Source organism: Phoca vitulina, unplaced genomic scaffold, assembly GCF_004348235.1.
Source record: "Phoca vitulina isolate PV1807 unplaced genomic scaffold, GSC_HSeal_1.0 scaffold49, whole genome shotgun sequence".
NCBI lineage: Eukaryota > Metazoa > Chordata > Mammalia > Carnivora > Phocidae > Phoca > Phoca vitulina.
In genome coordinates, this window is record NW_022589752.1 from 5,056,789 (window position 1) to 5,071,450 (window position 14,662).

Below are 14,662 nucleotides of genomic sequence, written 5' to 3' on the forward strand. Positions count from 1 at the left end.
CAGGGGTTCCAAAGATCAGAGAAAACTTCTGCTTCAAGTTAGAGACTTCTGAGTTTGGGTTTAAATACTAATGACAGGGGCACCTGGATGGCTCAGTGGGTTAAGCATCTGGCTCTTGGTTTTGGCTCAGGTCGTGATCTCATGGTCATGAGATCGAGCCCCATGTGGGGCTTTGCACTCAGCGCAGAGTCTGCTGGTCCCTCTCCCTCTGCCCCTCTACTCTCTCCACATGCACATGCATGCTCTCTCTCCCTAAAATAAATAAAAACAAAATCTTTTAAATAAATAAGTATTAATGACAATGTGTATATCCTTAAACAGTTTCTCATTGTTTTTTAAAAAAAACTATAACTTTTATACTTGCCAAAAGTTTTTATCTAATAGTTATGGGAGTACATAGAAAAATCACTTCCATCCACAGCTGAAGATTACCAGATCATATGTGTGACAGCAACTAAAACGTAACATAATTTACATGCACCTCCCCAAAAGCCAACGTTACTTTGGGATATCACTAGCAAGACAATAACAGAATGAAGGAGAATAAAGTGAGAACCCCAGAAAGAGCAAGGAAACAAAAGAAATAAGCTCCTGGGAGCTTCTCCTCTTCTCAACTCTTACAAAAAGTGTCACAATCTGGCCACATAAATTCTAAGAACCAGATTTACCTTGATAGCATTGGCCTTCACCTGAGGCACCTCAGCCATCCTCTGCAGATGCTTGAGCAACGCCTCTTGGGTGAGGTCATTCTCGGGCAGAAAATACTGATAGACATCATACAGCAACCTCCACCTAGAGTCCCGTCCCGTCCCAATGTCACACGGCAGAGGATTTGTGCCTCTAAAGTCAACCAACAAAACTGAACATCAATCTCTTGTGGTGCATGTCGCATCTATAAAAGGAACCAAAACCTCAAATTTCAAACTTCTGCATTGATTCCAATTTTGGTGTTATGGAGAAAAGTACCATCCTGAGAGGCGGTATGGTTAAATAACCGGATGTTAATGTTAGTCATGCAGCTTTGCCACCATGTCACTTAATCTCAATAACCCTTAGGGAACCACTCTGTAAAGTAAGAACCACCGCCCCTTCTGAGTAAAATTGTCAGGATTAAATGACCAAGAACATAGAGCACTCAGCACTATGGATGATACACAGACAGCATTCAAATGTTACTCAATGTTAGCTACCATTACTATTAAAGTAGAAACTAAGGCAGAGTTTTAATTAAAATAACAAAGTCCTTACAAAAATATAAGGGTGTTTCATGGCTTCAGAATGCTTTCCATAATCAAAACTCTACAGAAACTAAATGTACTTCTAAGCTCACAACAGAAACTCAACATCTGCCTCTTCCTAAGAATGGAGGGGGGCAATATTAATTGTAAGTGACATATCAAGTATTACCCAACAATGTTTAAATTAAACCTCCGTTCCAAAAAAAATTAAACAATTTCACTAAAGAGAACCATGGATTTGGGGAGTTCACCGAAGCTACACAACAGCTAGTCATGCATGTCCTAAAGGCAGTTTTAGGAGATAGGAAGATAGACATACCTTGCATAGCCTAGGTTTGCTGGGGCAAATTTAATAGTCGTCTCAAAGAAATTGTATTCCAAGTAAATGTTGGGATCAATATCTAAATCAAACTCCAAATTACAGCCTCCAGGGACAGGATCTGGATGAAAAATAAGGAAGTTACTCAACACAGAATTCTCCTACACTCAAATCATACTCAGAGAAACAGAACTCTACTCTTATAAGAACTTTCCAGACAGAAGTTAAATATAATAGAGCTTCTGGTTTTGTACTACCTCATGAACTGACGTTAAAGAGGGAAAAGTTAATTGAGGTTGCGGGCTCTGGAATAGAGGTCAGCAAGCCTTTTCTGTAAAGGGTAAGACGGTGAATATTTTAGGCTTCTCACAACTGATGGTTTCTGTAGCAATTACTCGACCCTGCCTTCGAGGCATGACAGCAGCCAGACAATATACAAGCAAAGGAACATGGCTGTTTCTAGTAAAATTTTATGTACAACACAGACAGAGGCTGGATCTGGCTCACAGTCTGTGTTTGCCAACCCCTACTCTAGAGTTGAAGAGGTCTGGAGACAGATATTCTCAAGTTGGTATCCAAGAATGGGCTTTGGAGGTCCCATGAACACCTTGAAATTGTATGCCAAAGGTTGAATGTGTGCATTTCTTAAGGAGAGAGGTTTTTATTAGATTTTGGGGGTCCCTGATCCCATAAAAAGAGCTTAAGAACCCAGGGACAGAGGGGGGAAAAAACACTGCCAAAGAGAAAGGGAACTCCATGGGCAGTAAATAAAGGGGTGTCCACTTTTCACATGCTTTTTAAACCGGAAGAAAGATGGTGTCATCCTCAGTGCTGGAAGAGTCTGTGTATATAAAAGAGTAAAAATTAAAAAGGCCTCAAAAGACCCCCAAGACCATGTATTGGAATAGCATTTGGATATTTAATACAAATTTTAGGTATTTCGTTTACATTAATAATGTGGCTGAAACAGCTCTTCTTTTCTTATTAGGAATCCTAGTCATGACCTTAAGCATGACAAAACTTAGAGAAGTCACTTAACATGAGCTCATTCTATGCAAACAACTGTCCATGGTAGACTCAAGTGGAAAGGTTGAGCTAAGACAGATCAATTTAAAGATCTACAAGATCTCAACTTCATACACTCATCCAATCATTCCCACAGCTGGGTCCTGGTTTCCATCAACTGCTGGAATTCCGGTGGTTGATTTCCCCCGGCCAGATCTGGAATGGAGAAACCCCATGTGCATACCTGTTTCAATGCTGCTCTTCTTTCATACTCTCCTTTTCCTGCATTTACAAATCTTTACCACACCTGAGAAAATGATGTGGATTGCAATGGAAACTCTACTCTAATTTTTCTTTGTACACTGTCCTTGATGAAAACCCGAAGTCTATGGTTTTCTATCAGGTCATTACCTTTGCTACATAGGACACTGTGTAAGAGTAGTCTAAATACCTTCACCTCGCCTTCACTCCTCAATCACTGTAATCTAGTTTTCACCCCCACTGTGCCACTAAAACAATTCTCACTAAAGGCCACTCTTCATTGCACTATCATATGGACAATTTCTGTCACTTCCTTGACCTCTCTGCAATGTACTATTTACCACTCCTTACTTAAACCAGAACCTCCGGGCTCTTCTCTTACCTCCTCAACTCCTCCTTAGTCTTATGCTTATTCCTCAGCAGTTAGCGTCGCCCAGAAACAGTGCCTGACATGTGGTAGGCACTATGAAAGTATCCACTATCGTTTTTCCCCCTAAATCTCTAAGTACATGCCTGGACAATCTTACTCGCTTCCATGGCTTTTACTCAGAACCCTGTAGGTGGACATCTAACCTCAAGTCTCCACTCCACGCCCTTAAACTCCCTACTATGCATTTCCATCCAGATGTCCTATAGCATCTCAGATGATGTCCCAAACTAAAGTCACCATCTACCCCATCCCGACCGCCTTAACTGTCCAGCACCACCACAACTCCCTCTCAACCCTATTTTGCATCACTATCTCCTAGCAGCCCAAATGGGAAGCCTATGTTCCTCCCTTTTATAATCCATAACCACTGGTCACTGTGTCTCATTAATGCTACCTTCCAAACATCTTCTCACTCTGAGCTCTTAAAGGTGTGCTGAGTCCTGATCCTGCTATGCCCTCTCCAAGCCACTCCCCATGCTCTTCTAGCATTAACTTTCTGATGGATGAAATGCATATCATTCCTCTGCTTAAAAATTCTGTGCTCCTTCAGAATAGAATACAAACCTCAAATTACATAAAAGGCCCTTCACACTCATGGCTCCAGCCACACCCACTATTCTGCCATTCTCCAAATATTCTCCATTCTTCTTCCATGCTCTCCTCTGCCTAGAATAACCAGCTAAAGTATTCAGGACTGTGTCCTGCCTTTCTGTTACTGCTTCTCCAAGGGCTCCTTAAATTTTTTTTTGAATTAATGACTGCATTCTCCTACACCCCTATCCGGGCTTTCAATCATCATGAAATTCTTTGGCTCCCTTGTTGTTAAAATCTTTGATTCAATATACCATACTTGCAATATATACTTTTAAAAGGATTATAGTTTCCTTTGGATTTTCATGAATAAGTTCCACATTCTGGGAGTCAATAGGGAGTCAAAGATAGAAAGGTTACCTCTTTCTGAATAGGTGAGTGGGATGGCCATGTTTTGGACAGGCTCAGCATCTAAAGTCTCCAAGTGCCAAGTGCACATACTCTGCTCTGGTCTAAGAATGAAAACCAGTCCTCGGTCAGTGCCTGTTCCTGAGGTATTGCGAAGGAGAGTCTGCAATAAGGTAGAAAAGGGTCATCATGAATAGAGAGTTGAGCAAAATATTTAAATTCTAGGCTGGATCTCATCTGCCTGTCCTATTCCAAGCCTTCTCAAAACAAGAATGAAGAAACACAGATCTTCCTTATAAAGAATTCATCTCTATATGCAGGTGCCCATGCATATGCATGGAAGAACTATTTAAATATATGATCTTTGATAGGAATAGGAGATGCACAGTGAAATTCCCAAGTTTTTCAATTCCCCAAATTAAGATTTACTATGTCAAGTACTAAGACAAATGACAAAACTGAAAACAAGTCAGTAAAGAGTTTGGTGTCCTTTATTCAAGGAAAAACAACCCACACATTAGGGGAGTACCGTGCCTTACAAGCAGTGAAGAAGCGCCTGAGGGATTTGGGGCAAAAGTGAGTTGTACAGTGTTAGAAAAAGCAAAACAGAAACAGGGCATGATTGGCTAGAAGGTCAGGAATTTCCTTATAAGGAAGGTGAGCAGGTCCTACTCTAAGGTAAGGCAAAAGAGCTAGAGCAGAGTTGGAGGACGGTGACTGTCATGGTAGGTTTCCTGGACAGGTGTTTCCCCGTTAGTGCAAGCTGACTCAGGTTTAGATTTGTGACATGGACCAGGTCACTGAGGCAGCCTCCATCTTGTAGGTCCAATATACAAATTCACTTTATCACTACGAAAACAAAAACATGAGCCCCGGCCCTAAAGAATTCAAGTTCTAGAAAGTTTCTTTAAAAAACTGAGCTATAATCGTCATATTATAAACTACACATAAAGAATACCATTTGATAAGTTTTGATATAGTAGACACTTGTAAGCCATCACCATAATCAGGACAGTGAACAAACTTATCCTTACGTGCTCCTTTCAAATCCTCCCTCACACCACTCCACTGAACCATCCCTCCCCTAACCCCATCTATTTGGAAAGCTTTTCGAACAACAAAATACTAAGTTAAGAGGTAGTAGATTCAGAGTGTTTTCTTAAGGCTAAGGAAATAGGAAGAAAAAAGTGCCAGATGGGTTTCAATTTGACAAGCACAAGGGAAAATGATTCAAATACTAATTGATGAACTGCAGAGTCGACAGTTTCAAAGAACCAACTTCTATGATGACCCCAAAAAAATCCAAAGTGCCACACTTCTGGAAGGAAACAGGAACTACTCTCTTCACACAGACCACTCATTTCTAGAGCTAAGTGCAGTTCTGGTCATCATCGGCTCAGCAGCATAAATACAGTGAGAACTAAGGGCAGCCCAAGAAAGGAACATTCAGGATAGCTAAGATCTGCTCTGCATGACAACTGAGGCCCAGCATGCTGTCCATTCAGGCCACTTCACTCACATTAGTTATGTCGACATTCCTTTATCCAAGCTCTGTTTCCTCAAATGTAAAAACATGCATTGTAAGTACTTTGTTGAACTGTTGTGAGAATTAAATTAATTACATGGAAAACCAAACACAGGGGTTCCTAACTAGGAGCCCCAGAGGCCCAATGAGTTTCCAGAGGTCCCCATGAAATTATACAAATATATCCATGCATTTTGAGGGGTATAGAGTCCAGAGATTTTAGCAGATTCGATGTCTATGGCCCTAGGAGAGCTTAAGAACCACTGGCCTAGCCCCTAGTAGGCATGCAAAAAAATATAAATGGCTTTTTTTAAAAAATCTTTTCTCTTCCTTCAAAGGTTGTCTTTGCTATGATGTTATGAAGAAGGAAATCATCCGTGTAGCATTTTACTTTGTCTCCTATGTAAGGGCCTGAATAGAAAGTTTCCTTCTGAATTTAGTGCCAGGAACAAAGGTTGGCTTTCCTGAGGAACTGGAATGATTTTTCCTTCTAAGAAAGTTATGACATTTAACATGCTTTGATTTCTCCTCTGGCTGCAAAGAAGGCAGACAAAATCTGAGTGGGGGTCATAAACACTGTTAACTCTTTTGCAATTAACATAATTTATTCCTTCCTCTTTTCCTTGATCAAACTCTTCCATTTCTAGTCTATTACACTACCAAACACACAATTTCAAAACCTTCATGGTAGGGGCAGGAAGGCTAGAATACAACATGTAAAGTATCTAGTTTGAAAGATAATATGACCAATGCCTATAGAATATATATGAACTGGACTAAGACCGCTTTGTTTAGCAAATTCCAGAATATTAAAAGAGAGGCTTATAACAATAGATATGCTGAGGACAAATAAAAAGCAGCACAACTTCATAGAGAGTGAAATTCATTTATTAGTCTAAGGGGGTCATATAGGCTGAATATAAATAGACTTATAAAAAGTTAATATAAATGGCAGATTCTTCATGGGTTAAGCTAATCCAGGGCATATGAAAAACTTCCCAAAGGTGAGGCTGAGGTTGAAGGGGTTAGTGATGATCTCTGAAATAGAGTCTTAAACGCAGGAAGCTGAGCATGGGGCTAGAGGACCTGAATATTGGGCTTCTTTTGTTTCCATGAGACTCCAAAGAATAAAGGTGATCCTACAGGGGTCTTAGTAAACTTAGTAAACACTATATGGCTGAACAATGATGGAAACCCATTAAAACATATTCAGAGGTAAAAATCATTAAGGACCCAGCAGAGTAAGAAAAAAAGGTGAGATATCATGAAGAAAGCTAAACTGCAGCCAGGAGACATCTGGTAAAGGCCATCCTACCCCAAATTGGCACTTGCTCACCCCCTCTTTAAGTCAGAGGTCACCACACTCAAGAAAGGCCTGAGACACACACCTCTTAGCCAGTCTAAACCACTAACTTGAGAGGCTCCAATCTTGATTTTTTTTCTTTTAAGGATATAAAGTCAAACATAAAGAGGCATCAAATTCTAATGTTTCTACTAAATATAAGACCCCAAAATATGGAAATGGTGTTTACAGAAATAACTCTCCGTACTTACCTTAGAAAAAGAAATCGTTGTATTCTGATACTGTGAGTGTATCTGGAAAATAAGGAAAGATGCATTGCTCGAAATATGACGCAAAATGGCGTCCTCTGGAGAGGGCCTGTTGAGCTTGAAGTATCTAAATTTCCCTATGTAAAATTCAAGAAGACCTGCAATGGGAGAAACATTCACTGTAACATTTGTACCTGTAATATCGATTTGTAGAAATCTCAGACATAAGCATACATGCACTCCTAATTTGATCCTCAGAAAAACCTGGGGAGATAAATATTATTATTACTGCCCCTATCTTACTGATGAGGACAGTTAAGCTTAAGAAGGGGAAGCAGCTAGTAAATAGTGGAACTGAACACTAAAATGTAAGAAAGGTGTTTTGAAAAACGCAAACAAAAGAGTGCTCAGGATGCCTAAGATGCCCAGCGCCCAGAGCCAGAACATTCCCCACTGTAAGCAGCCATAACAATTCCATTCAAAACAGAGCTCCAGGCGGTGCCTGGCTGGCTCAGTCAGTAAAGCATGTGATTCCTGGTCTCAGGGTCATGAGTTCAAGCCCCACATGTGGTGTAGTTTACTTAAAAAATATTTTTATTAAAAAAACAGGGGCGCTGGGTGGCTCAGTTGGGTAAGCATCTGCCTTCAGCTCAGGTCATGATCTCGGAGTCCTAGGATCGAGGTCCATGGCTGGCTCCCCACTGAGTGGGGAGCCTGCTTCTCTTTCTCCCGCTGCCCCTGCTGCCCCTCCTCCCCAATGCGCTCGCTCATGCTCTCTCTCTCAAATAAATAAAATCTTCAAAAAACAAAAACAGAGCCCCTGAACTTAAGGTTTTAACAACCCTAAGGAAGCACTAACAATTGTGAATACACTGATATTAAAAACAGAACCTGATCTAGTGAATTCTGAAGTCAGCCCAGCCCAGAGGGATATAGGGGGCTTCAATTTTATCCCACCAATTACGAGCTGTGTGATCTTAGGCAGGTTACTTAATTCCCTTAAGGCTCAATTTCTTCATCTGTCAAATGGGACTGTAATTACCTAGCTTGCAAAGGAAGGCGCCATCAACACTGACAAAAATGTCTGAGTGCCTACACCAGGTACTTCATATAGAGTCATACAGTCATGAACCACAGGCATTCTGGAAAAAGGAGCTTTTTAAGGATCAAGTTCAGAGTCCACACTAGTTTTGCAACACCTCATCTAGGCCTTTCTCATCTGTCTGCTCGTCTCCCCTTGTGTTTCACTCATCCACTCACTGTGTCTTTCTCCCAGCTGCACCCCAGTTCTTTCTTTCATCAACCTAATTCTCAAACAATCCACTAAATAGGTTGTTTTACTTGTGTGGTCCTGGATGCCCATCCCATCCTCTACCCTGTAGTTAGCATCTCTTGCTGAAATAGCACAGGAGCTCCCACATATTATACAAGCAGTCTTGGGGGATTCAAGTCTAAAAATAGGAAAAAAGATTTAAATTTAATAAAGATGAAACAGAGTTGACAATAGATTATAAGTCACCAGAGTCCCACTGTGGAACTATCATCTTATTTTACAAAGAAATTAGAGTCAGTGGGTGGTAAAGGAAAATACTCCAGACATTAAACAACTTCAAATTCATTCTTATGTACTATTTCCCAAACAGGCTAATTTTCAACACTTTTTTTTAAACACAAGTACTCCATCTGGATGATCTAAAAAAGAGACTATCAACAATGGCTAACCAAGAAAGCCACCCAGAATATATGAATAATGCTAGGCTGAGATCAAACATTACTCTGCATGAATTCCCCAAACCGTGTGATGCCATTGTATTACCTCATAACTTTTTTATAATTGATGATAGAAAAAAGTTACTGGTGGCTATGATTTAATTTCTGAAACTCCAGGGAGAATTTTAATTAGTGGCAACAATGACAAATGAAGATGGTATATTTCCTCCTATTTATGTTAGCAGAAACATGTTTTACCTTTTATGTAGAACTAAATTCCAGCCAGAATAGAGGTAAAAATATTAGGAAGGATTTAATAGAATCTGGATAGGGAAGTCTAGAAAATGTGAGGGAGTTTTTTGTTTTCCTTTTCATAAAGGGAAACAAGAAAAACATTTTTACATTTTCCAGGCTTTCCCATCATCATGATTATTTTATTAGGAAACCAAATTATACATAAAATTAAGTGGGTCTCAGTAAGTGGCACTAAAAACATTGCACGTATCGTACTTTAATTTTGGTCCCGTCTACCCTCTGTCTTCCAAGGCTTAAGAATATCCACAAATCCTAGTCTGTCAAACTAAAAGCAGTATGTTTGTTTTCCTAGGAACTAATTGGATTTCCATCTTTAATTGAGAGCTGAAAAGCACTCAGCTCATTTTTTATTTTGCATTTTTTTTAAATCCCAGTGTAGTTAACATACAGTGTAATATTAGTTTCAGGTGTAGCACTCAGCTCATCTACCATCTGCTTTTTCTAGTTACATTTTCAGTCTTTAAGGTTTTTTTCAGTTTTTCCCTTTTCTTCCCCATTTTCTCTATTTGACAAATATTTATGAAGTTCTTATGGACCACCTGTTCTGCCTATTGGGTACTGGGATCAAAACTGGTTCAAATGATAATGCAATATATGTTAAGAAAGAAAAAAAGAAGAAGAAGAATGTAGCAGGAGGGGAAGAATGAAGGGGGGGAAATCGGAGGGGGAGAAGAACCATGAGAGACGATGGACTCTGAAAAACAAACTGAGGGTTCTAGAGGGGAGGGGGGTGGGAGGATGGGTTAGCCTGGTGATGGGTATTGAGGAGGGCACGTTCTGCATGGAGCACTGGGTGTTATGCACAAACAATGAATCATGGAACACTATATCTAAAACTAATGATGTAATGTATGGGGGTTAACATAACAATAAAAAAATTAAAAAACAAAAAAAACAAAAAAAAACTGGTTCAAATGAACTTGTGAAGGTTGTCCACGATTTCTGTAATTCTCACTAATTTGCCGGTAAGTATATCTTAGAAACTGTTCAGATAATCTGTATGTTTATCCCCCATTAAACAGGGCTTGAATCACAACTCTACCCAGAACGTTTAACAGCCCTGGAAGAGATTAAAGTTATCAACTAGGGGCACCTGGGTGGCTCAGTTGGTTAAGCATCTGCTTGCGGTTCAGGTCATGATCCTGGGGTCCTGGGATCGAGCTCCCTGCTCAGCGGGGAGTCTGCTTCTCCCTCTGACCTCTCCCTTTCTTGTGTGCGCGCGCTCTCTCTCTCATTCTCTAATAAATAAAAAAAAAATCTTTAAATAAATAAATAAAGCTATCAACTAGTTAAGTCTTGGTGTCAAGCTTTTCTTAACCTTCCCTTAACCTATCACACAGGGGTGAAAATAAATCACAACTCAGAAATACCTGGAGAACCCAAAATTTCAGTGTTTTAAAAGACAGTAAGGAAAGAGAACCACAGAAATTAAAACACATTATTAAACAACTGATAAGGTAAATAGGGGTATTGAAAGTAGGTATCACTGCGAGTATATTTTAAGGGATTTTTCTTCTCTTTACAAATTTCACTGTTTATCAAATTTCTATAATGATGGTGAGATGCTCTTATCGGAAACTACACAATTTGGAAAAAACCTCCATTATTGATAGCACTCAAAACACAGATTCTACCTCAAGTCTTCATCTCAAATTTATAAAAATAAGAACATACCCTAGGCAAAATGATGACACTCTCTCAACATTTTCATCATTTGTTTTCTTTTTCCCTTAAAATGGTAATATTTTTCCAGATAATCTATAACCTTTATTATAGAAAGGTAAGAAATGTAGAGAAAATCAATACCTAAAGCAAATATACTGTGCAGAAATAATCACTACATACATACGTATCAGGCAGTAAAACCTATCTGAGAAGGTTTTTGCCGTGACAGTGTTAACAGATCACCTTTGATCCTAAATGGTTAAACTACCTAAGAAGTCTCATTCTCATTAAGAAAATCAGAAATGAAAACAAGCAGTCCATATGAAAATATATAATGATCAGGACCAAAACATTAAGTTACAGTCTCTGCTTCTGAATTCAAGAAAAACACCTGGCTACAACTTTCATTTATTACTTCCTGGATTTCCAGAAGTTATGAGAAAGATGACGCCTCACTAATCCTCTTTCCCCAATCAAATACCTGTAGCAGGAACCTGGCAGATGCAAGATAATAAAAGAGACACGGTATTCATGACTTAAAAACCTGATCACCTGACAAAATAAGTAGTATTAAAAGCAGGTGCCTCTGGGGGTGTATTTTAAATGATTTTTTTCCTTTTCTTCGCACATTTCTTTATTTTTCAAATTTTCTATAGCACTCATAAGATTTCCTTATTAGAAGGAAATTCTAATACAGTGGTTATCCTTCCTGGCTGTACATTACAATGATCTGGAGGTGCTTTTTAAAAACTATTGCTGCCTGGGCCCCTATCCAGACTGCTTAAATAAAAATCCAAGGGGTTAGGGTACAAGTGTCAGTTAAAAAACATTAATTGAAATAACATACATACAGAGAAGTGCATGAAGTTTACACTGTAAGTAAAGAAAGAGCATTCTACAATCTTAGAGGTCTTGTGGTCCCTTCCAATCACTAAGCCTTCCCTCCCGCCCAGAAATACCACGATTCTAACTTCAAACACCATAGATGGGCTTTGCCTATTTCCGAAATTTAATTAAGTAGAATCATAAAGGATGAATTCTTTTGTATCTAGCTTTTTAAAAATCAATACCATACCTGTGAAATTCATCCAAGCTACTGTAAGTAACCATGACTTACTCATTTTCATTGTTGTATACTTCATAAAAGGAATATACCACAATTTACTTATCTATTCTTCTGTTAATCAACATTTGGATTACTTCTAATTTGAAGTTATTATGAATAACTCCAAATATTTTTTTGTAGTCCTTTGGTGCACATATGTACACATTTCTATTGAGTAGAACCTAAGAATAGAATTATCAGGTAATAGGGTATACTTATGCTCTGCTTTAGTAGATACTGCCAAACAGTTATCCCACATGGTTTTGCCAATTTACACCCCTATCAACTTGTGGAAAAGTATTCTGGTTGCCCAACTGTCTCACCAACACTTGGTATCACCAGTGTCTCTGTTGGGTACATAGTAATATCTCACTGTGATTTCAATTTGCATTTCCCTAATTATTAAAGATGTTAAGAACATCTTGTTTGTTTATTAACCATTTGGATACTTCCTTTGTAAAAGGGTCCGTGTTCAAGACTTGCCCACTTTAAAAATAGACTGTCCTAATTGAATTTTAGCTCTTTATACATCATTGACAGGAGCATTCTGTCAGTATATCTTCTCCCATTCTTGTAGCTCATCTTTTCACTCTTGTTACCTTAGATTAAAAGAAGTTTTAATTTTGGGGCACCTGGGTGGCTCAGTCGTTAAGCGTCTGCCTTTGGTTCAGGTCATGATCTCAGGGTCCTGGGATCGAGCCCCACATTGGGCTCTCTGCTCAGCGGGAAGCCTGCTTCTCCCTCTCCCACTCCCCCTGCTTGTGTTCCCTCTCTCGCTGTGTCTCTGTCAAATAAATAAATAAAATCTTCAAAAAAAAAGTTTTAATTTTAATGTAGTCCAATTTCTTGAGTTTTTCTTTTATGCTTAGTCCCTTCTATGTCATTCTAATCCAATCTTTGCCAACATATTCTAAGATTATGAAGACATGTTCCCCATGTTAACTTCTAGACCTTTGTTTTACCTTTGACATTTAAGTCTAAAATCAATCTAAAGTTGATTTTTATATATGGTGTGAGGCAGGTGGTCAAGGTTGATGTTTCCATATGCATATTGATTTGACATAATACCCTTTATTGAAAATACCACCATTTCCTTACTACTCTGCAATTTCAGTTTTCATATAAGTGAGCACATGTGTTGGTCTGTTTCTGGACTCTTAATTGTATTCCAGTGGTCTATTTGTCTATCCTAACACCAATATTACATTGTCTTCATTTCTGCCCCAAATTTGTTCTTTCTCTTCAAGACCATCTTGACTATTTTGGCCATTTTTCATCTCCATATATATTTTCAAAAGCAGCCTGTCAATTTCCACAAAAAAAGCTGCCTGGAATCTGATTGGGATGGCAATGAATGTATTAATTTAGGGAGAAATGCTATCCTTAAAACATAAAATTTTCTGATTTATGAATCTGAGATATCCCTCTGCTTATTTGGCTTCTCAATTTATCTCAAGAATGTTGTATGGTTTTTTTTCTGTAGAGATCTTTACATATTCCATTATAATTACCACTAAATATTCTTTTTTTTTTAAAGATTTTATTTATTTATTTGACAGAGAGAGACACAGCGAGAGAGGGAACACAAGCAGGGGGAGTGGGAGAGGGAGAAGCAGGCTTCCTGCTGAGGATCATGACCTGAGCCGAAGGCAGACTCTCAACGACTGAGCCACGCAGGTGCCCCAACCCCTAAATATCCTATGTTCCTTGATGCTAGTGGAAATTCATTTTTCCTCTTAAATTTCAATTTCTAGTTGTCTCTTCAACAATCTGCCTTTTTAAAAAGTTCTCCAGGTGATTCAAATGTTCAGCCAGGTCTGAGAACTCCTAACACAGTGTTTGATGAATTAGGAAAAGATAAATATATTTTTTCCTATTCTTAGTCAACTTGAACCTAACTTCTGTGTGCAAATCCTTTGGCAGTATTACCTTGGCAGTCTATCAGCCATTTCACAATTTTTATAGAAGACTGCATATTCATCAAACCAGTAGTGGTTTGACTCTTGGCTGTGCAGGGCTTTGTTATATTTAACATCCTTGTGTCTAGTACAGTACCAGTCACATAGATGGCACACAGTAAATGTCTGGTGGGAAGGATGGTTGAATGTTATGACCTCAGGAAAGTAATTTACTTCCTCTGAGCCTCAGTCTCCCCATGGTGAAATGGAGGTGATGTACTGCATACATCATTTGGCTGCTGGAGGTATAAAACAAACAGGAAAACAAATTTTAAACCGTCCAATGCTACACAATAACGTATCATTACTAACTTCCCTTAGCTTTCCAGCATTTCAGAGGCTCATCTCCTTATTAAAAAAAAAAAGAAGTCAGGCATTCAAAATGGCCCTGCGAATAAACTAGTAGAAAGAAGGGGACTATACAAGCCCAGCATGTCCATCACAAACATCAAAATGAGAAAGAGACTTCCATGGAGCAACAAGGAAAAGTACTAAAAATCAAGATTTTAACAGTACAGTCTGGCAGAAAATGCATTTGATTTCTACTCATAAAAACAGACACAGCAAAAGGAGACATGTATCCAAAATATATCCTGAAGGAGAAGGAACTTCTCCTCTAAGCCATCTGGAAAAGGATTCAC

The 14,662-nt window shown here is 38.9% G+C and overlaps 1 protein-coding gene across 1 annotated transcript in view; it reads right to left on the reverse strand.

The window, feature by feature from the left end:
* The window catches only part of TM7SF3 (transmembrane 7 superfamily member 3), a 34,286-nt gene that overhangs the window by 16,949 nt on the left and 2,675 nt on the right, over positions 1-14,662 (reverse strand). Inside the window, exons 2-5 of the mRNA XM_032432728.1 lie at positions 7,272-7,426; positions 4,205-4,355; positions 1,558-1,678; positions 669-840 (exon numbers count right to left, since the gene is read on the reverse strand). Of these exons, the coding sequence (XP_032288619.1) occupies positions 669-840; positions 1,558-1,678; positions 4,205-4,355; positions 7,272-7,426 (599 nt within the window). The remainder of the gene's footprint in view (positions 1-668; positions 841-1,557; positions 1,679-4,204; positions 4,356-7,271; positions 7,427-14,662) is intronic.